The following is a 21,866-nucleotide window of genomic DNA, read 5'->3' on the forward strand; positions in this document are numbered from 1 at the left end:
AAGTAAATATTCCAGAATACAATTTTCCACAGAAATTTGGCAACTAAAGAAAACATTTTAATGCTCTCATCCAGCTGTCTGGGTTTTTTTCCACCCATAACTGCAATTACAGATCCATCACACAAAACATCTCATGCCAGCCTCTGTAATATCCATGCACTCTGAAGTAATTTTATACTTTATCAGATATAACTTTGATGGCACAGAACTCTTCATCATCTTATAATATCTTATACTTTATTGTGCTCCAGTAAGACTGACAAGACTTAGCAGTGTATCAATAGAGAAGGAACAAAGCCCTATTGATCTGCTTGAAAAATCACTTTTTTCTTTTTTTCATTTAAAAAGATATTTAGCTCCCTTCAAATCACCTGTCAACCTATGAAAAAAACACAAAAGAAAATGAAACACCAACCCCACAACCAAACATAAGTAAGAAGGTGATAGAGAAACAAAAGACTGAAATTAAAAACATTATTTATAGGTAAAAATACTGGCCACTGTTCTGCTATCTATCCCCTAATCAGTACTGGGAATAGATGAAGCTGAGATAGTCCTATGATTTAAAGGAGTGTGAGGTTTGGTGAAGAATGCCTAGGCTTTCAAGGAAGCCAGCTGTTTGTTGCATGAAGGCAGCAGCACTTGTAGGAAAGCTCTGGAGTCAAAATGTTTGACAGAAGCATCTGCCAGGTGGATCCCAGTGCTGCTGAAGGACAGTGGAAAGGCTGACCAAGGCACTAGAGCCATGAGTGCAACTCCAGCAATACGTTCCTGAACCCACAGAGAAAAGGTGTTTTGCTGGCCTGGAGACTGGCTCCTGTTCCTCTTGGCCTTGAAAGAAGGGCTTAACATGTTAATGGAATATTCAGATCTGAGACTCTATGCAGACAGCTGAAATAATACATACATGTCAAATCAGTACAGACTGCCACTGTCTGAGACCAACAATATGTGGGGTATAGAGGTCAGGGTTTCAGTATGAGAGCCTACAAAAAGCATTCCTCTGAAAGTTAGAAAAGGACACTGAAAACTCCAGTATCTTCTGGAGGCAACTATGAGATATTTAAATTTAGATTCAGTCACTGAAGTATGAAAGCATTGTGTTCCACCTCCAAAGCAAATGTACCAGACCAGAGGCATTTTGGGCTCTCCATGGTACCAAAAGATACAGCTCTGTTTAAGACAGGCACGAGAGTCCTGAGAGGTGTTGACAGTTTATCACACTTTTTTGTGGTGGGGATCAATCCATTTGGAACAGCAATAGAAACAATTCTATCACAGCTCTTCCTTTCAGTTCTTGTCATTATCCAGTGCTTGTTTCAGTTTCAGAAATTAGATTACTTCAGGGCTTTTAGTGTCAGCACTGCACACAAGGACAGCTATCATCTTCCCACCTCCCACAGGTGCTACTGGCTTGTTTAATTTTATCTTAAACAACTGCCACTGTGATCAAATCCATCACTACATCCAAACTTGAGCTTACCAGTTAGCACAGAGTTAATGAACAAAAAAGAAAGAAAAAAAAACCTCCACCATACCTGGCAGGAAAATGCAAGTAATCCCTTATAAAGCAAAGTGACGTATCTGCCCATGTTTTCTCTACCGCACACTGGACAAATTAGGTTTACAGAAACAATTACCAAAATATTTCAAAAGCATTCCAATTCACCATATCACGGATTCCTTTGTGCATCTTCTCTATTTATGCTTCTGGCCCAGAAGTAATTTTTGCTGTCTTTATTTTTGAAAAATGGGGCACAAACTAAAGTTCTGATTAACAGCACTATAAATTTTTTGTTTTGTCTTCAGCAGAGTTCATTCATTCTGGAATAAACACGTGTTCAATGTGAGGGATGTTCTTCCGACGATACGACACAACACACAGGTAGACGAGGAAGAGGAGACACAGCAGTGCCGTAGCTGTGAGGAACACGAGGAGCCCAGCAAATAGAGAAGGTTTCAGAGGTAACTGGATCAGCTTGCCTTCTGCTGGAATCATGTTTGTGAGGCTTAGCATGTAACCGAGTGACCACGCTATGCTGCTGTTACCAACCTGAAATAAAGACAGAAGAGTCCTTTTCCCATGGAATTTTCAGTCAGAGGGAATAGACTCCAAAACCTCAACTGCTGTTAATGGCACCTGTCCTTTAAATTAGCAAGGAGAAATCTTTAGTGAAATATACAAAGGAGATACAGAACCATTTTAAAATACCCTTTTTCTGTCATTCTAGAGGATGGTAATAAAATTGGTCACTGGGCTTAAAGAAGTGATACACAGGTATTGCATGGGTAGACAGATGTGTGGTCTATATGCAGACAGCCATTTATGCAATTTTCTGTGCAGGAAACACATTTTAAACAAACAAATAAAAAACCCCATGACTACTATGCTAATTCCTAAAATTAGCCCCTCACCTTAGCCAAATCCCAAGGTGCCATTTGAGTTCAAGCAAACAAAAAACCCCCACAGAATCTCACCAACATGGACAAAGAGGAAGCCAAGATAAAGTCCCCAAAGCAGGAACTCTATTTATCATCTTTTGTTCCGTATTTGTGCCAGCAAATGAACCAAAACTAGGCTCCTCCATTTAAAAAATAAACATAAATGAGAAACTACTTCAGAATGGGTGAGACAGTGGCAAAGGGAGTATGTTTATATTTGCTCCATGGTCCTCCTGCTTTGCTGTCTTAGCCTACTTCTAGTTTGAGCAACAGAGTTTACCATTTTTCCACTCTTTTCATTAAGTTATCCTTTGTCTCTCTCATCATTAGGTTTAAAACTTCTCATTTTTGCAAATCATCTAGCTCTGGATCTCGCTCAGATCTTAGCATTAGGCCAAGGTTCTTTTCATTGCTCGTGTTCACTAATTAAAAGGAAATATATACTCCTAGCATAGACAAAAAACCCACCCACCAGTCATAGTGAGATTGTTATCTCTGGGACAGCTTAGCTGATCAGCCAACATTAGACCTTACTATTTTAGTAGGGGCAGATCTAATTAAAGGAATGTAGTTTTTCCTTTTGGAGTTTCATGATTACCCTAGTGTAAGATCTAGGCAACAAAGGTATTAATTTTAAATAAGCCTTTTGGGGTTTTGTTTTGCTCAGTATTTTTATAGTCCTGCCTATAAATGCAAGAAAATTTTGCTGTTTCTGGCTTCTCCTATCTGCTGGGGACAATACAATATATATTTAATGTCAAGAAAAATCCACACCCATCCCCCTGCCCAGTGGAGATTTAAGATCTCAAGGTAAACTCTATGCAGTTTTCCTGGTGGGACAGCTAAAATTTGGACACTCCTTCAGAGCTGCTAGTGATTGTCTGCCAGAATAAGGCAAGAAAATCCTACTTGATTCCTTAGTGCATGAGTAATAGATATGACTGTTCAGAAAACATTGCTTTTGATTTCTCATTCACAGCTTGGCAGCATCCCCTGCATCTAAGGGGATTTAAGAATACACCATGAACATCTACAACCTTTTTTTTTGTTTGTTTTGCATGCAAGTGCTGAAGCATTTCCAAGCTATATGGACATTAGGAGACAGTCTGGGATAGGGTTTTAGAGTAAGGCTTTGTGCAGTAGCAGAGAGGAAAATAAATGCATCTTTTACACAGATATTATAAGCCTTCTCTCTCTGTCAACTGAAAGGCAATACCCCATCAAAATGCATTCTTATTCCAGAAAGCCAGATTATGGTACAGATGGATGAGCTGGGTGAGGATGAAAACTGTCCTAGTTGCTTCATCACCACTCACTGACTACAGACTGCTTTGCCAGTTCCTCCAAGGCTCTGCCAGGAGACAGCAAAGCAGAGTTCTGCTCTCTGGCTGAGCAGGGTTAGCTCAAACTGACCTTGACTGGTGAGGTGTTTTAGGCAGATCACTGCCTAGAGCAAAATACTGGGGAAATGTTTAAAACACAAGTGTTTGATCTTTGCTTAAAGCTCTTTAAAAGAATCTATGTAGCATCTCCAAGTAATGCTGCAACCCCTGAAAACAGGCTGAGATTGCTCCTGAGGTTTGAAAAGTGGCTTTTTCTTATGCCAAACATTTGACAGTCATTTACTAGGGCTGTTCACAACCATTCTGTTTTTGCAGGCTGCTGCATTTTCTGTCTCCTCCTCAACCTCTTTGGATTAAAATGACAGTAAGAGAAAATTATTATTACTCACCTCCTTTTGAAAATGTATCTGTGGCCAAGTTTCTGCATTGAAGTTGTAACCATGAACAAGCAAGTAATAAATGAAATTGGCTGAGAAACAGTAGGATCTAGCATATATTTCTTCAAATTTAGGCAGCATAAATGGGAGCTGGAAACAAAAGGGTTTTTTTTAAAAAAACATGTTAATTATAGAAAAAGCAAATGCTTTGGGGTTTCATAACTAGAGAATATTTGGGTTCTAATTAGAAGTTAGTAACATTTTTCAGAAATGCCAAGTAAAGGCGTAGACAACTAGATACAGGAATTCAGAAAGAGAAAGACTCTAAAAGTGACATAGCTTATGTAGTACACAATGAAAAGAAACACAAAACTGCACATTGAAGATTGAGGATGTTATGGTTTCTAAAGTTTCCCTGTCATCTCTACAGCATGGTTAGAACTGTGAAATGAAATTTTGAAACCTATTCCAAGTGTTAAGGGTGACAGAAATACTACATGGTTTGAAGCACAGTGGAAAAACAATTGCTAGGTTCATACAGACCTTCTGAAAGGTTCTGAACACATAACCCGTCCATATTATTTTTATACCCCTCTTTTAGAGGTTTAAAATGGAAAAGAAAAATCACAACAACACCAACAACCAACCAACCAACCAATAACCAACCAACCCACTTACCTGTGCCCAGCTCTGTGAACAGAAAAACCACATACTTGAATTGAAGTCATCTAGGGAAAAGTGCCCAGATAAATTCAAAGCATTCATTGTATAGTAGAATCCAGAAAAAGCCTATAGAAAAGGAGTGGATGACAGGTTACTTTCAGAACTACAGAAATCAAAAGCAAGCAATCTCAAAAAGAAAGGCACTGTGTTTGCAAACCTACCACAAAATTCCCTTTGGCTTTTGGCTGATGTATTCCATTAAATGGACAGTCCTCTCTGTCTCTGCAAGCAGTGAAGTTAAACAATAAAGAAACCATCTCCTGGCACAGACCTGGGTCTCCTGTTCCATGGAAATTCACAAGCTGGTTTGGGTGGTAATTTGCTGGTCTCAGAGACTGTGTACAAAGGCTGCCAAAGAAGTACTTCATCGTTAATGCTGTGTTATAGTTCTGAGGGTAACAGGGATTATCCACATTGGCACTGGCATTTGATTTCTGGGAGGAAAAAGAAACAAACGAAAACAAACAAGAAACCCCAAACAATAAATACTAGTCAAAAGCAAGAAAGACCAAATTTGGCATGAACTACAGGAGTATTTTTAAACTGCAGATGCATGTATTTTTGTTCACTGACATAACTGGTCAGCACAACACTGCTGATCACTATAATTCATAGAAACTCCTTTCTCCAGAATTCATTGGCAAGATCAGCAAAATATTTTCAAGCTCTTTTTGTCAAATGGCACAGTACTCTTACTAATTTTTAACAAATATGAAGTCCTTTGTATGAAACCTAAGTGTGTTTGGCCACAACAAAGCACAACTGAGCTCTTACTGGGGTCCCCAGATTCCAGCAAAGGGAAGAGAACATGAGCCTAAGACCCTGCTCAATTACTGAACGCTTGCAAGAGCAACATAGCAAAGGGTCTTAAACAGACCTGGAGCAGCAATGCTAAAAGCCTTTTCTCAGCTTCATCTCTCCCATAGCACTGGTAGCTGTGAGTGTAGACATTGTAGTTGTAACCATACAACTTCACTTGCAAGGTGCTATTGAAGTGCTCCTCAGGATCCTCAGGGATAAATGAAATTTGAGTGGAAGCTCCTCCAAGGTCCAGTGCACCCATAGTCTCTTTTCTGTAAGGATGGACCCATGTCCTCCAAAGGTTTTTCTACATGTAAAATTAAAAACAAGGCAAATTAGAAATATCATCTGCTTCTTCTCCCCTCAAGCTTTTCTACTCTTTGCTTATTGAAACCTCCCTCCCACTTCTTTGTCCTGCACTCTTTAAAAAAAAAAAAAAAGTAACTATGAGGAAAACATACAGATGTTTTTATGTAAGAGGGATGTACTTTCAGAGAGTGAAAAGATCTTTAAAGATGGGAAAACAAATGAAGCATAGTGTTCAACTCAATAGTACAGCACAATGTCCAAAGCATGGGATTAGCCAGAGCAATGTCTATCCTAGAATGCAGGGAATTGAAGTTCAGATATGCATGAGAACTTGAACAAATCTGGATGGAAATGGTATCAAGATTTGCTTGTTTCAAGGCTAGAAGAAATATTAAAGGAATAGAATACTAAGAGATCACACAGATAGAGTGAAAAGAAAGTGAAAAATGCAAAAAAAGTCAGATGAAAGCTCCATCAAAGTCAAAAAAACAAGGACCCTTAATCTGCACATTTTCTCCACTGAAACTGCAGTCTGATCCATTCAGATGGCATTTTTCCCTATTACCCAAAATATTCCCCAAATTCTGTATTTGATCTACGTAGTCACAGTGCCAAATAGAGGTTTTCTATGATTATCTATGTCAATATTTACCCAATGAGCATGATGAGATGAATGTATACACAATGAGGGAAACGATGGGGTTTGTAGGCTAGCAAATACACTCACCATAAAATTCTACAGTGAAAAATTCCCATAAACAATCCCTCACAGAATGTGACTCTGAGACTGTTGTCACAAGAAAGGTCAGAATTTCTCTCTTCTACTAGTGATATTCCACACATATTTCTTCACAGAACTCTCTAGACTAAAGTGGTTTCACAGCCTCTTGAAGTCTATTTTTATGAATTTGCCATATGGAATTTGATATTGGGATTATTAAAATTCATCTGGTAGAAGACTGACACCACTTTGAAGTTCATGTTGCCATTTTTGTTGCATGAAATGCACACAATGAGAGAAACTCCTACAGAATGGGTGATTCCAGTACTTGTTTTCTTAACGTTGTAAGTCATCAACACATTCACCATGAGCTATCACTCACAGTACCAACAAGTAATTCCTTCTTATTTAATGGCCATGATCTGATAAGAACCACTCAGTCAGGACAGCTAGCAATATTCAGCAGTACAGACTGAAATTGATTTCAGCCTAGTTAGACAATCTGGCAGAAGTGCTGTCGATGCTGAGTGCAGCACACTCCTACTACAAATGCAGATTAGTGATTGCGGATCATCTTGGTTCAGCTTTTACTCTGAATGAAATCACATTGAATACCTGTGCCTAAAAAAGGGATCTTCCAACACATCTGGCTCCTTCTCTGCTATAAGGTTCCTGCCTGACCCTATTCCAAGTTAGAGAACAGCATGAGTTTGTCTATATTGGTATCACTTGGTCTGCACAAGACAGTTGGTGTCACAGCCTACTGCTCGTAGCCTGCAGCTTTTCAACAGTCTTGGAATGAGCTGTGTATGAATGACTTCTGCTCAGCTAAGGCATATTTGACCACCTTCAGTGCTTCAAACAGTCTTGTCTGCTTAAGACAAGGGAGCAACGCTGCCAAATAATTTGGAAACCCCTAAGCCAGGCAGGTGCTTTGCCAGTAGGGTGGCAGGGACAGCAAATAAGCAGAAGAAAAGATCTTTAGTTGGCACCACTGTCCAGACAATCAACACCTGTCACACTTAACATACCAATGCTTTTAAGAGTGATCTAACTTTTTGGTTTAAGGTAAGGCACCCAATGTCGTTTAGAGAAGAGCTCTTTTTTGTGAATCAACAATTTTACCTTTGCCATATCCCATTCCCATAAAAACATATTCTTTGATTTATGTTTGCTCTATTACTGCCACAAAAAGACCCTCTTAGAGACTTTAGAGGAAAACAGAAGTTGCAACTATGACACTTTAAGAGGTATGTCCTCTCAAACTTCTCATTTATAAGAGAGAAACAGTGAAAAGAAAATCATGCAGTTTTTTCCACACACCTCTAAGAAATTGCCCATTAAATAGTTGGCTGTTATCCATCCATACACCCCTTCCTCTGGCCCAGTTATGATCTGCGCACCCCTAAATTCAAAAGGTTGTGCTCTGAAGTAGTTTTGAATGCTTGCAAGGACTTCATTGGCTGCCGATTCATTTTGCAACCTAAGCAATTCACAAAACATGAGACACTGAGCATCTGAAAAGGCAATTTCATGTTTATTGTTCACTGACTAGCAATTCAAGAAAACTCCTACAATCACCTAATAAATGAAATAGACATTGTTTCCCTAAAGGGGAAGCTTATGATAGGGAACAGCCAGTTCCAGCATCGTTTCAGCAAACAATTCCCTCAGTATGTACCAACTTCACTCTTTATCATGCAAGTTCATGGGTGGGTTTTTTTCTCCTTATATACACCTTTATTCTTAATGAACTGACATATATGACAGCTTCTGGTTAAAGCAGCCCTGGAATCTCTCTTCCAGCTCTGTTTAGCCACAGAAAAAATATAATAAAGCCAGTTTGTGCCAAGGCTAAAGCCATAGACACACTGCAAAAGCCACATCACATCAGATCACATCCACACTCAGAATGCAGTGTCTAGCTTCAATCTGCCTTTGCTGCCCATGGATGTGCACAAACATTATCTGTTTACGTAACACTGTATTTTGTGACAGATGTGAAAGAGAAAATCAAACCCTTGCCTTCTCCAAAATAAAGCAAGTTTCTTTTCAATACAGCATAATAGAGGGGTTTTATGCAGACACGCTTCCACTATCAAAAAAGTTAATTAAATTAAATTGGCTGGGCTCCATTTTCTTTGAGATGGCCAATTTCCAGTGGGTAAAAATGCATCCAGTACATTTTTCACATTCTGTTTTCACAGAGTGCTATGCTAGTATGCATACAGAGTAGTTCAAGTTTCTGCCATACCTCAGCAGTCTCATGCCAGCTGTAGCCCCCAGATAAACAGAAGTGTTTTTATGCAGATGAACTGGTATTCTCTCCTTTACTTTATTCAGACAGTCATCAAGAGGTTTGGCAAGAGCTCCAGGGCTACTCTCATAGCTGGATATGCCAGGGCCTAAAAAAGAACAAGGAGATAGATTTCATCCTGCTTTGCCAACTACAAATTAGCCCAATTAGCAAACAGGTGTTAAGAGAAAGACATTTCCCCCTTTCCCCCCCACCACCATAACTGCAAACAAGGGTAGGACGGCTGAAAACTAGGAGTGCTTGTGGAATAAACAATGTGGTGCCTGTGCATTTCAAGATGCACAGAAATGGTTCTTGACTTCATACAGGCACAAGTCTGCTCTGGTGCATGAACTAGTAAACAGCTTTCCAAATTTCCAAAGTCTTCAAAGAGCAGGAATGAGAGTTACGCCATGCTGCATAAGGCATAGCTATTTGAACAATTATCATCAAAGTCCTGCCTTGCTCAGCACTCCAAGGACCATCAGGATCTCAACTTGTTCAGGCTCAACTTGGGTGTAAATAAAACATTCCCTACTAAAATTCCCTAGCTGAGGAAGTTGCACAGGGAGCAATCCAGGCACTGCCATGAAGCCAGTGCCTCGCAGAGAACAACTGCCAGAACTCCATCTACCTCTGTAACAGCCACGTCTTGCACAACCCAGTCCCAAGCTAAGCAAAAGGTGGCTCTTACTGAGTTGAAATGAGAAACCATTTATGTTCAGTCACATTGCACTGATAGAAACAGAAGAAAAAGTATGTAAGCCTTTACAGATTCCACACTCCAAAACTCCTTTTCTGACTGTGTGAATTTAAACATAAACATTACCATGTCATCATTAGATGTTCACAGCCCGGGTTTTGAAATAAGACTTTCTGAAAGTCTTAAGTCTAGCACAAACTGCCTGAAGCTGGAAGGAAAGCTGCTATCAGAGGAAAACAGAGCAGCAACATCCTCAGCAGCTGCCATTGCTTCACATTCCTTTGGTGGCTGCAAGTTCCTATCTTCCAGTTTTCAGACAGAGCAGGTCACAAGGCAATGACCATTTTCGTCTGGACAACTGCCTGTTTTGCCAATGCTTACAGCTCTACCAGGACTGATTAACTGCACTACACAGAAAGGATCTGGATCTGGGCCTGGTTCCTACACACAAGGGCAGATGTACTTAATAAAGGTGGAAATGAAATCATAAAACCACCACAGAATTCACAGAGGAGTTGATCATTTGGCCTTCAAGTTCAACAGAAATCTGAAAATCTGCCTCCCATTATGGCCCAGAACCATCCCCCAATTTAAATGCTTAAGACTGTGGTTAAAGGGTCACTAAAGAAACACTGACAGATGTGTTTACCACCGTCACCCACAGCTTAGCTGGGGACATCTCCCATGAACCAGCCCTCTGTCTCCTCCAATGCAGAGTTATCCAAGACTAGAAGAGTGTACCCTGGTGATTTGGTACACTCAGGGATGAGGAGTACTTGGCTGACCATGGCTAAGGATATGGCCCTGTCCACAGCAATTTGGACTCCTCTGTTTTGTAATTTATTTGTATTCCCCAGAGGTAAAACAAATTCTAAACCAATTCAATCAAATTCACAAAGCACTGCTGGTTTTTTCCAAGACAAAGAATAATGCAGTTTCTCTGTGCCTGTTTCTCTCAGAAGAATTCCTAAAGGCAAAGACCCTGAGTCCAGACATGAATTAGCAGAGTGTACCCCTCACCTTGGCAGGCTGGCTACCATTACAGCAGTTTTTAAGGACATTTCTTCATTAGAGACATGACAATGCATCGCTTCTGTTCATGTTACACTTGCTTTCCTGTCCTTGTTCTAGAATTGCTAAGAATGTCCACACATGTTTAACACTGAAGATAGAAATGCTGGTGCTGTTAAGAAACTATTGCCTTCTACTCTCTGTTACTCATGGGCCTCTGTGGCTACACCTCCAGCATCTATTTCCAGACACAAAGAGAGAAGCAAGACTCTGCAAAATCATGGCTGAGAGAAAAGAAAAATATTCTCTTTGAACACCACAGTTATTATCAGAGAACAAAAAACCTGATTTCCCTCCCCCACCTGGCCATCTGTCTTTACAAAATGTGTGGCATTTTCATAACTTTGAAAGCGGAGTCAGATGTCACTGAAGTTGACTAAGAGATTCTATGAAGGAATCCACAACCACCTAACCATACTGGAGTGGGATCAGAAGTCAGCCTAGTCTGTCTGTCTGTGAGGAATTAATTCAAAACCTCAGACAAAAGGCAGGACAGGTAGCCAGTGGTACCTTTGGGACATCTTCTAGCTGTGCACAACACAGGTCTTCCTGACACAGAGGCCACACCTACCCATTTGATAAAATTATGACATCCTGTCAGTAACAGTTCTGCCAATTTAGCTATTTTACTCAATAATTTTATTAGCTACTTCCTAGTTCTGTAGTGTAGAAAAGCTTAATTAACAACTAACGAGAGCTAGATTCCCATTCTTCTAAAATTCTTTTTATTCCAAGCTATTTTAAAATATACAGAATACTTTTATTCTGAAAGAAACACAAGGACTGAACATTTGCAGGTCCTGTCTCTCTTTAGATTGAATTCTGTCTGCACCAATCATGCACTGCCATAGAGTAAATCAAATTTTGCTACAATTTCCTTTCTCTGGTGCAATGATTAGAGCACCTTATTGTATCAGTAGGAAAAGAACTAATGCTGACAGATATAGACATAGTCTTGACAGTCTTGCCTCCACAGCAATGGGAAGGGAAGGGAAGGGAAGGGGCAGTACAAGCAAGGCTAATAACAACTGAGGAACTTTCCTTTGAGCTCACCTTTCACATTGCACTTGAAGGTTTGGCTCACTACTCCCGTGTTGTTTTCTTTTTCTGCTGGCCACTCATAGACATAGACTGTAGTCCGAGAGGATCCGGCATCAAGGACTATTCCATACTGAGGATTAAGAAAGAATACACTGGATGAAGGAACAAACAATGGCAGCTTAAATACCCATATGCAGCTGCACTTTACTGCACCACCAGACATTTAGAAAATGCATGCACAGTGTATTATTTACAAGAGAGATTAATTTGAGTGTTAGGCTCTTAGGCATGAATCCAACAACCAAGCACAGAATGAATCTGGCTGCGAACCAAGGAACATCCTACATATCTTCAATAATTAATTCAGTGGGGATGGAGAATGCTCATCTCCTTTCAGCATCAGGCTCAAAACCCACACTGACAAATAGATAACACTGTGTTAGGACCTGATTTTGGAGCAAGTTCATTTCCCTTTATCCCAGTCCGTTCCCTGAACACTGAAGGGTTTGATATCTAAGCACAGGCTTTAGATTCAAGGATGCACAAGGGATCCATAAAGCCATAAGCAAAGAGGTAAAGTACCTAATGGTCGACAGTAAGAATGATGAAACAAGTCTGGTTCTTTCCTAATTGCCCCATAAACCTCTCCCTCTGAGTGGTTTAGTCCACCTGAGAGTTTGCCTCTGAGAACAGGCTGTGCCAGAGTATGAGACAACACAGAGGGAAAGAGAATCAATATTAGCCCATGATTATTTATAAAATAAATGAGAGATATTTAAATTACTTGCCTCAAGTCCCTTGGACTCGGGCATTAAAGCACCAGTTTCTCCATCCCACCCCACTGCTCACCAGACCAGTCTTTCCCCCTTTCCCATATTTTATGGCAGGAGAAAACTGTAGTAACTGGGAAGACAATCTCATAAAGGGAAGCAAAATACAATTTTGGTATCCTCTTAATGATCCCTGAAAGTATGTTTAGCTCTTCCAAAATCACCTAATTGGTAGGAGTCACATAGTATAGGGTTCATTTTTCTGTCAGCTTTTTTTCTTTTGAAACAGACAGATGCCCAGGAGCCTGACAATACTGAAAATGAGAACTTTCATCTGTCTGCAAAGCAGTAAGAGTCCCTGTTGCAGGCTGGTAAATTTCATCCCACTGCCTCCCTGAAGGACCAACAAGTCAGACTGGGAAGGATCACTGCTTCAGGTGGCAAAACATTCAGCTTCCACACCTGATTATTCCCAACTTCTACTGGAATCCTAAAAACATCTACCCCCCATAGAATACCAGCAGTACCAGTTTAGTTTGTTTCATAGAGGAGTGTTAGATAATGAAAATTTCATTTATATTTATGTAGACAATATTTACCCTGATCCACTATACTATTAAAGGCTCCACAGGTACTATCAAACCACTACATCATCAGGTTCTGTTTCAGTAACTACTTTAGCAAAGATAATTTGAGTGTATTTCTCCTCCTTGGAAGAGATGAGTACTCTAGGGGTACATAACACAGTAATGGTCAATCTTCTCAAGGACTACTAATTAAATCTAGTCTCAGTCAGCTTAAAGTACCAAACATAAACTTTTAACTTGGCTACTTTTAGAGCTATCATGCCTAAGGAGAGCTGGAGGATAATGGAAGCATTTTTACCTCAGTTAACTGTGGACTTTTTGAGCTGCTTCCTTCTTCCCCTGCATCTCCCAGCCTCCTTCTGGAAGTAAGAGATTTCCATTCCAAAGAGTAGCAATACACTTATCTAAATCAATGTGTGACTGACAATTTTTTACTTTTTCTTCCCCTCCTCCTCCTCTGTGTTTCCTATGCAGCCTCTTCCTTCCTTAAAAGATATGCTCATTTTTGAAAAGGCAAACCCTTATCCCAGGGTAGCAGCTATTAAAGAACAGAACTGCTTTTTCTCCCTTCTTTTCTTTCCACTTCAACTGTCTCACTGAGTATTTCCATCATCTCAAAGGCCTGGTAATTTCCTAATACCCAAGAACTGCACATCTACTCAGTGGACTAGATTAGTCAGGCAAGGCAGGGAGACAACGTTGACCCAGAAGAGCTTCAGAGTTCTGTTTTCTTGTCCAGAAGAAAAAAGAAAGAAGAAAGGGGGGTAAAAAAGTGACTTGAAGGAAAATGTTTATCATGGGAATATGGCTTTGTAGGTACATCCTGAAGAGTAGTAATCCCACCAGATAAGCAAGCACAAGCCCCAGGATCAATCGCCTTTTCAGCTTGAGTATCATTCCAATAGGAGGACATAGAGAGGCACAAACCCTTAAAGCAGGCAGTTATGATGGGTTACCTGCCTTCCAGTCACTTTGGAAACTGCCAAGAGAAGTTAGCAAGCTAAACCAGTTACAGGGAAGATGGAGGTCACAAAAGTGGATTTGTGCTAGATGCATGCTTCAATTCAGCTACATAGGCTTCAACAATTTTTAATCAAGTACAACATCCACAAACAATGCAAAACACTTCCTAAGAGCCAAAAGAGACATGAAAAATTTAGGTATTGAAAACTGTAACACCTCGAGGGGCAAATTAAAGAAATACAATAATGAAGTGAGAGGCTTTTTTCTCTAGGGCTCACAAAGCTGCAATAGACAAACAGATTTATTTTTTGGAGCTGGTACAAAGGCTTATTACACTATCATTGTTTACATTTGCAGAGTTCTCCACTGAGGACATTTGTGTTTTCTTCATCACTCTTCTCACTTCATGGTGTGTATCAGTGAGTCATGAGATCTTTCAGTGCCCCAACCTCATGCAATGGGCAGGCCCTTCCTTCACTAATCACTGGCTCAATCTTCAGATAATCCAACCATCAGAGATCCAAAATATTCAATTTTGCAACAACATCTTAAAACACCGGTGGCGTAGCATGTAATTTATTTATCTCTTGTGCCACAATGGATGCTCTCAACATACATCTTGGGAAAGAGCTTTTATGCCACAGGTAACACAGACAGTAGTAACAGAAGAACAAGGCAATTTACAAAAAATAAATCTGCTTTCATCATGTTGTTGCCATAATTAATTTTAATCAACCATTAAGTTCAGGACATTGTCATTTTCAGGCTTCATCACATATACTGGAGGGTTTCACTGGCATACCAAGGTCCTCCTTCTACCTGTGAATTTCTTGTGAATGTAAATTACTGAGGATGGCTCAGAGTCTCAGGAATCAAACTCAGGGTCCTCCATATCACCTGCATTAGCAGGCTTACAGCCCAAACTCAAATCCAAAGCCAACCCAGTAGAAGAAATACCAGCCTTCCTACAGAAGCAGCTGTGAAGCTGCTGTGATTCAGTATGCAAACCTCCCCACTTAAACCAGCTCCAGATGGTCCAGGTGGTTTCAATGCTTCCTCAAAGAGTAAGGTAAACAGTTTTGTCATTCTGAATGAGAAACTGAATCAATGACAAAGACAAGAGGTGTGTAGGCTGACTTTTAGATAGTGGCTTCAGCCTTGCCCTGGCTTCAGCTGAGATAGTGTCAGTCCAGTCTTGCCTTGCATGAAAATTGGTGGGATGTGAGGCTGCTGCAAGCACACCACACAAACACATCAAATGGGTATCAGAATTACAGTTTTACCCCATTATCTGACTCACACGCCACCAAATGATTCAGACAAAGCCAAAGGTGTTTATAATCCCATGAAGTGCAACGAGGCATTAGACATCGTTATCAGCATGTGAACTATCCAGTTAAATACGCATGCAGGTGGAAAGGCAGAAGGGACTTAAAAGAAAAATCTGACAAGAGGATCGTGGGAAAAAACTAGAACTCTACATGCCAGGCTGCACAGCTTCTAAGAAGGGTATTTTCTACAGCCTTTTCTCAGTTGTGTATATCTCTCATTGAAGAACCTGCACACATATTCCACAGCAGAAGGCAAAACCTGATCTTCAGAGTATTTAAGTTTGTATTTTGCGGTTTGCTCTGCCCCTCTTAATGAAGTCAGTTTGCTTCTGTTAATATCCAGCAAGTCCCAACATGTGGTAAAGGATCAAGTGCATACTTAGAGCCCAAATGCTTTTGATACACAGAATGCACAATTTGCAAGACACAGTTTGCAAAGATGTCAGCATAAACTTCCCAGCTGTGCTTGGGGGCAGAATTTAAACTCTGGGTATTTCCCACATCAAAATTATTTTAAAATTACTTCCGATCTCTGGCAAAACTAAAAAAAAAAAAAAAAAAAAGAAAAAAGGAATGAGATATTCTCTCCATTCGGCCTTTCAGTCCTGAAGGAGACATAGACATTGTGCAATAGCCACCACAGAGAGGGAATCAAGAAATACTTTTCCTGCTTTGCCACTGACTCTTGACTAATTCTCCTTTTCCCTCAGCTTCAGTTTTCCCACGATGATATGATTAAACATTAATTTATGGCTGTAAGCTTATTTGAATCACCCCATAAAAATGAGTTTAGAAAGACATATTATTAAATATCAAAGTTCAAAACATTGTTCTCCCTCCTGAGGTATCCTATGACTTACCTTAAGCCCTGGGGAGAGGATCTGTTGCTGATTTATTTGAATCACTGCAATAGCAATAACAAGAACTATGCTTAGAAGAAGAAACACTTGGGCAACAACACTCGAGGTTCTGGGGAGCATCCTGAAATGACAAAATGGGAAACACTTAAGGAATTTGAAAGGATTTGGCTATTCTCTCTTAAAGCCTGAAGCCCTGAATCAGGTGAAGCTCATAAAATCTAATTTTATGAACTGGATTACCTAGTGGAAATTCCATCTTCTCTTCAAGAACTGCTTGGTGTTTTGCAACCACCAACTCTTTATTGTCTGGAAGGGCTGTGTTTGTATTGTCATGCTAACGATGCCAGAGTTCACCCTCACGGTGCCCTACATGTAGGTGCCTGCTCCCCACCTCCCCCAGCTGAGGAAGGGCAGGCTGTGGGCAGGCAGGCTGGGACTGGTGCTCCCCAGAGCTCCCCTGTGCTCCTACAACACAGACACAACCACAGCCACGCAGACACCTGAGGGAGGCTGCTCCACTGAGTGCAGCTGGATGTTTCTGCCAGAGGTGCAAGGTTGGTGTCTACAAGAGATACAGGCTTCTTCAGCAAGAAAAAATAAAAAAGGAGGTTTTAAGAACATTAAAGTAGGCATCTTTTTACTAACTGCTGATGAAATATGTGTGTGTGTGTATTCCTATTATTATCACTCTGCACTGCACATAAAATACAAAATATACACTTTAACTCAGGGATTTTGCAATGAAAAGTTAATAATCTAAGCAATGTTATGTTTTGTTGGACAAACCCCAAGGTGGCATGAAACATACATACTAACAATAAGGCTATTTATATATTCATATCATCCAGAAAAGTTTCCTAGAATTCAAATGTGGTTTAGGTTTCCTGGAACTTCTGCTCATCTTTTTCCATGTCCCTGTCCAGACATCTCTTAGCCCCAAGAGGCCATTCACTACCTCTGAATACTGACATATCAATCCACATATCAAAAACCCTTGTGCTCCCCAGGGGCTGAGGAGGAAAGAGGCAGCTGGAGGGATATGGCAAGCTTAGAAGTGTCAGAGGAACAAAACAGGGAGAACCTGCCTGCCTTTCTTATTTCAGAAACCATTTGTTTTGGCACAGAAATACCCACGTAGCCTGGCATGATCTATCCTGAGTCACATCTCCTTATTCTTCCATACTGATTGTTGAAACACAGCAGTGGCTGCTCAGGACTGTCCTGCTGTTTCAGCAGACACCAGTGCCAGCCTGTGCTGAGGACAGGAGCTTAAAGGTTCCAGAGCACCTTAAGTGTGCTTAAAGCTTAAAGGTGCCAGAGCACACTGTGTCAGCCCCATTGTACCTGGAACACATGGTCTAGTCCTTAGCTCCAACCAGACCCCAAGGGCTGAGGGAGAAAGCAGAATAAATGCTTCTCATACAGTTTCCCTTTTCTAAACCCCATGGGCTCTTCAGCCTGGGCACCCATGGTCCAACATCTACGTTCACATTCAAAAGAGAAGAAAGAAATTTGTTTTGTCCTGGGACAAGCTTCACACTGACCTTTGCCTACGGCTACTGCTTTCCTTCTTTGTCTTGCTATTTCTTTGTGAAAACTATCTCAGATTGGCTTTTGAAAACTCTTTTTGTGAATCTTACTTCCAAAATATAATTTTTTGCATTCAGCAACTCCCTTTTCTAAATCCATATGGGCTCCTTTTTTACTGTCTATCTACTCTTCCAATGCTTTCTTTCTTGGCTTGGTAATAGCTGTTATCATCTTAATCATCAGTCAGTTTAAAGAGAAAATTACCAGCCACATTGGTGATCTATTTACTTCTCTTCATTGCTTTACTATCCTGAGATGTTGAAACATCATGTACATAGTACACAAATGATAAAGTGAAATCTTTATTTTACAATTACAAAATATGTTAACACCTATACTGTAACCTGAAGATAATGTCAGGACATACTAATTAGAAGTATTTATACAGATCAATTCCTTTTTGAAAGGAGAGAGCAGATTCTTAACTACATATTTATGAATCACCATCTGGATAAAATATTTTAGGGGGACCAAAAGTTATCTTCTTTAGCTTCAATTGTACACAGATATATCTATATAATATTATAGAGTGACTGAAAGAGAAGTATCTGCTCACAACCTAATATATACCAGTCACTCCTGGATCAAAGCACTGATGTTCAGTGCTGGAAAAAAAAACAAGTCATCATCAAAGAAAAGACATGCAGGACAAATTACTCATTGAAAAACCAAAGAATTACTAAAAACCAAAGCAATAAAGACTATTAAACTCTTAACACTTAAGTCTTGAATGATTTTTGGGATTTGTCTTCATCAAAGGTGATCTTTCTCTTTTCAAAAATCTTTAAGAGGGACCATGTAAGGTAAGGGCAGATCTCTTAAGACATTCCTCATACAATTTTGTCCCATCACCAAGCAGGACAGTCTCATCAGAGATAATCTGAAAATCCTGATTTACACAATAGCCTCTGTGTCCAAAGGGCACCTTACACTCTGTGACCCCCTGAAGTCACCACACAGCTGTGGTGACACTTTTGCTGTCCTGCCACATAACTGGATCAGAAGCACAGGGCTGTGTTTACCTATGGCTACACTCAGATCTAAGACTCACACACCAGGAAATACAGTGACATTTGCCCATTCAGTGAAATCTGTAGAGATATCAGAGAGGAGCTCATTCACTCCACACAGTTGTAAGGTGAGGAGCTCTTGCTATCATTGTGCACTTGTTGGCAGAGACGAATAAAAGGTGTTAACTGAGTGTCAAACCCCAGTTTTTCTATTATTAAAACAACATCATCCCTGAAGCAAGAAAGAGCATTAATACATATTTTCCACACCAAATTAATCGTGCTGGGCCACACGTGTGCACAGGGGAAGCATCACTTCCTTCACCTCACCTGCCAGCAAAAAGAATTCCTGCCTGCTAAGGAAAACACGCTCAACTTCTTCATGCTGCCAACACTTTAACTAAGTTATATGCACACCAGTAAAAACGACTGTGCTGAAATTCCTTTTCCCAAGTCACCTGAAACACCAAACCCACTTCTTTCAGGTACTGACCTGCTTGTTCAAAGGGTGGGTAAGCATGCACCTTTCTTCTCACAACAACCTGAGCGATACAAACACGTTACCATTTATTTCAGACGAGGTCCATGGGTGAATGTCTTAAAGTGCTGTGGGGAACAAAAAAAATAAAAAACAAAAGCAAACAATAAGCCCGCAAAACAAATCCCATAGCAGGAAAACCCCAACATGCACAGCCCTTTAAACCCCACGATGAAAACCTGCGAGGAGGTTTCACACGCCTCCCTTCTCAGGAGAAATTAAGTAAAAACAATCACATGGACACAAAATTGCGGCTGAAGCTTTCCCTCTGCTCACCGCCCTCCTGGGTGAGGCGGCTTCACACGATGAACGCCATTTGCGAGAAAGCAGCCAATTATCCCCCCAAAATAAGGTGAGCAGCAGTGCCGGGGTGAGCAGCAGTGCAGGGATGAGCAGCAGCGCCGGGATGAGCAGCAGCGCCGGGATGGGAGCAGTGCCGGGGTGAGCAGCAGTGCCGGGATGGGAGCAGTGCCGGGATGGGAGCAGTGCCGGGGTGAGCAGCAGTGCCGGGATGGGAGCAGTGCTGGGGTGAGCAGCAGTGCCGGGATGGGAGCAGTGCCGGGGTGAGCAGCAGTGCAGGGAGCGGCTGCGGGCGCCTCTCTCCCGGCTGGATTTGTGGGGAGTCACCGGCTCCGTGCCCGCCCTCTGCTCCCCTGTTTCCGAATCGATGGAAAACAAACAAGCGAAAACACAACTTGCACGTTGGCGGCAAAAAAAAAAAAAAAAAAAAAAAAAAAAAAAAAAAAAAAAAAAAAAAAATCCAGATGAGCTGATTGAAGTGCGGTGCAGGGAGGAGATCTGATCTGACCTGCGGCGAGCGGACGCGCCCGCGGCGGGAGCTGCACCGGGAGCGGGGCTGGGAGGGCACCGAGTTCCTGCCGCAGAAGCCCCGGGCACGGCCGTGCCTCCCCCCTTCCCTCCCTTCCCCTCCTCCGGCGGCTCCCCTGGCCCGGAATCGCAGCTGGGGATTCGCAGCTGGTGCGGCAGGGGTGTTGCTGTGCGCCCCCGAATCACATTCCTCAGTTCCCTCCCAAGGCGAGCGCAGAACGGGGCTCGTCTGGAGGTGGGTGAAAGAACCCCCGCGTCTTCTAACAGGAACAGGGGCTGTCTCAGGAAGGCATTCCTCAGACCCCGGGAATCAGCAGCCCCTCCACTCTTAGGGCTGCCTTTCCATCCAGGCTTTAGCGCACAGGCACCATTGATTTTGTAGTTTTACTGGAGTTTTTGCCAAACCTCGGTTGCTCAGTGGCCCCAGCACTTTCCTAGAAGCAGCGTCACAGATCTGTCCTGTCCAGCCTGTGTGATCAACCACAGCCCGGGATCATCCTCCAGCCTGCAGGATGGGTCTGCCAGGGACATGAGCTCAGGAACCTCAGTGAGACACTTCAGCTGCTTTGCCACCGTTTGCTCACCGTTCTAGGATTCAGAGTCACATAATGTAAAAACCCAAATGCACCTCTTTGGTTCTTTTTCTCACAAAGATCTTGAAGAATTACAGCATGTTTGATTTTTGGATGAAGGAGAACAAGAAACCAGCTGCAGGCTTGTGAACCATCTGTAAGCATCTTTTCATAATTTACTCATTTTGGGAGTGGAGGCAATTTTCTCTTTTTGATGACAACACATTATTAAAGCTGATTTAATGATGATCTTGAGAGATCAGTTCAGTTATTTCTAGCACATGAAGACAAAGCCTCCCATCCCTGCTGACTGCCTGTCTGTTGCATGTAATTTATTTCTTTTGTATTATTTCCATTCATGTGCCATATTTTTCTTGTTCCATCCAAATGTATTTAAGGCCCTTGGTCCAACTGACTGCATTGGTCAGTCACCTGAATCTGCTCCAGTGTCATTTTAAAAGGACAAGTGAGCTGGATCACTTACCCCATGGCAAAGCTTATTATTTTTATACAATCAAACATGAACATTTTGAAATAGAAAGTAAAATGTCAATCAGTCCTACACCAGTGACTAAAACTTAACGCTTGCAAGGACAGCAAACCCTCCCTTCTTTATCATCTACTTCTATAAAAACAGAAATACAAGATTGTTTTCTTTCTGCACCATTTCCAAGAACTGGGCTGTTGCACAAGCTGCTCTTCTTGTCCTATTACTGCCACTCTAAAATCAGGATAGCAGCACAAGTGATATGGGCCATAAAATCCCCCAGCTGGTTCCAAGTCCAGGACAGTGCTCCAAAATCAAATGGACTAGAAACAAGATTCCCCTCCAGGCATGCCCAGTGTCTGTGTTTCATTGGTTCTTCTGCTTCAACCCAGGGGACCCACCTTAGATCCACTACTTTGTCTTCTTGTTTTCCTAAGCCTTCTTCCTTGGCTTCTCTTCAGTTTCTTCCTCAGCCTGATCCACCCTTTTATAGTTCTCTTCTC

General features: G+C 41.4%; 1 protein-coding gene across 1 annotated transcript; it reads right to left on the bottom strand.

Annotated features, from left to right (window-relative positions):
* Nucleotides 1-1,819: 1,819 nt before the first annotated feature.
* ENTPD3 (ectonucleoside triphosphate diphosphohydrolase 3) lies at nucleotides 1,820-17,708 on the bottom strand (the record flags this gene model as incomplete). The annotated part of the gene is made up of 10 exons (XM_083875846.1): nucleotides 17,683-17,708; nucleotides 16,339-16,459; nucleotides 11,840-11,957; nucleotides 8,971-9,121; nucleotides 8,040-8,199; nucleotides 5,763-5,993; nucleotides 5,047-5,319; nucleotides 4,841-4,951; nucleotides 4,175-4,312; nucleotides 1,820-2,053 (listed from the first exon to the last, which is right to left on the bottom strand). The coding sequence occupies exons 1-10, from the start codon at nucleotides 17,691-17,693 to the stop codon at nucleotides 1,820-1,822; spliced, it is 1,548 nt and encodes a 515-aa protein (XP_083731972.1). The 5' UTR covers nucleotides 17,694-17,708.
* Between the last annotated feature and the right edge of the window lie 4,158 nt (nucleotides 17,709-21,866).

The sequence above is a fragment of the Zosterops lateralis genome, assembly GCF_965231275.1.
Source record: "Zosterops lateralis genome assembly, chromosome: 1".
NCBI classification, from domain to species: domain Eukaryota; kingdom Metazoa; phylum Chordata; class Aves; order Passeriformes; family Zosteropidae; genus Zosterops; species Zosterops lateralis.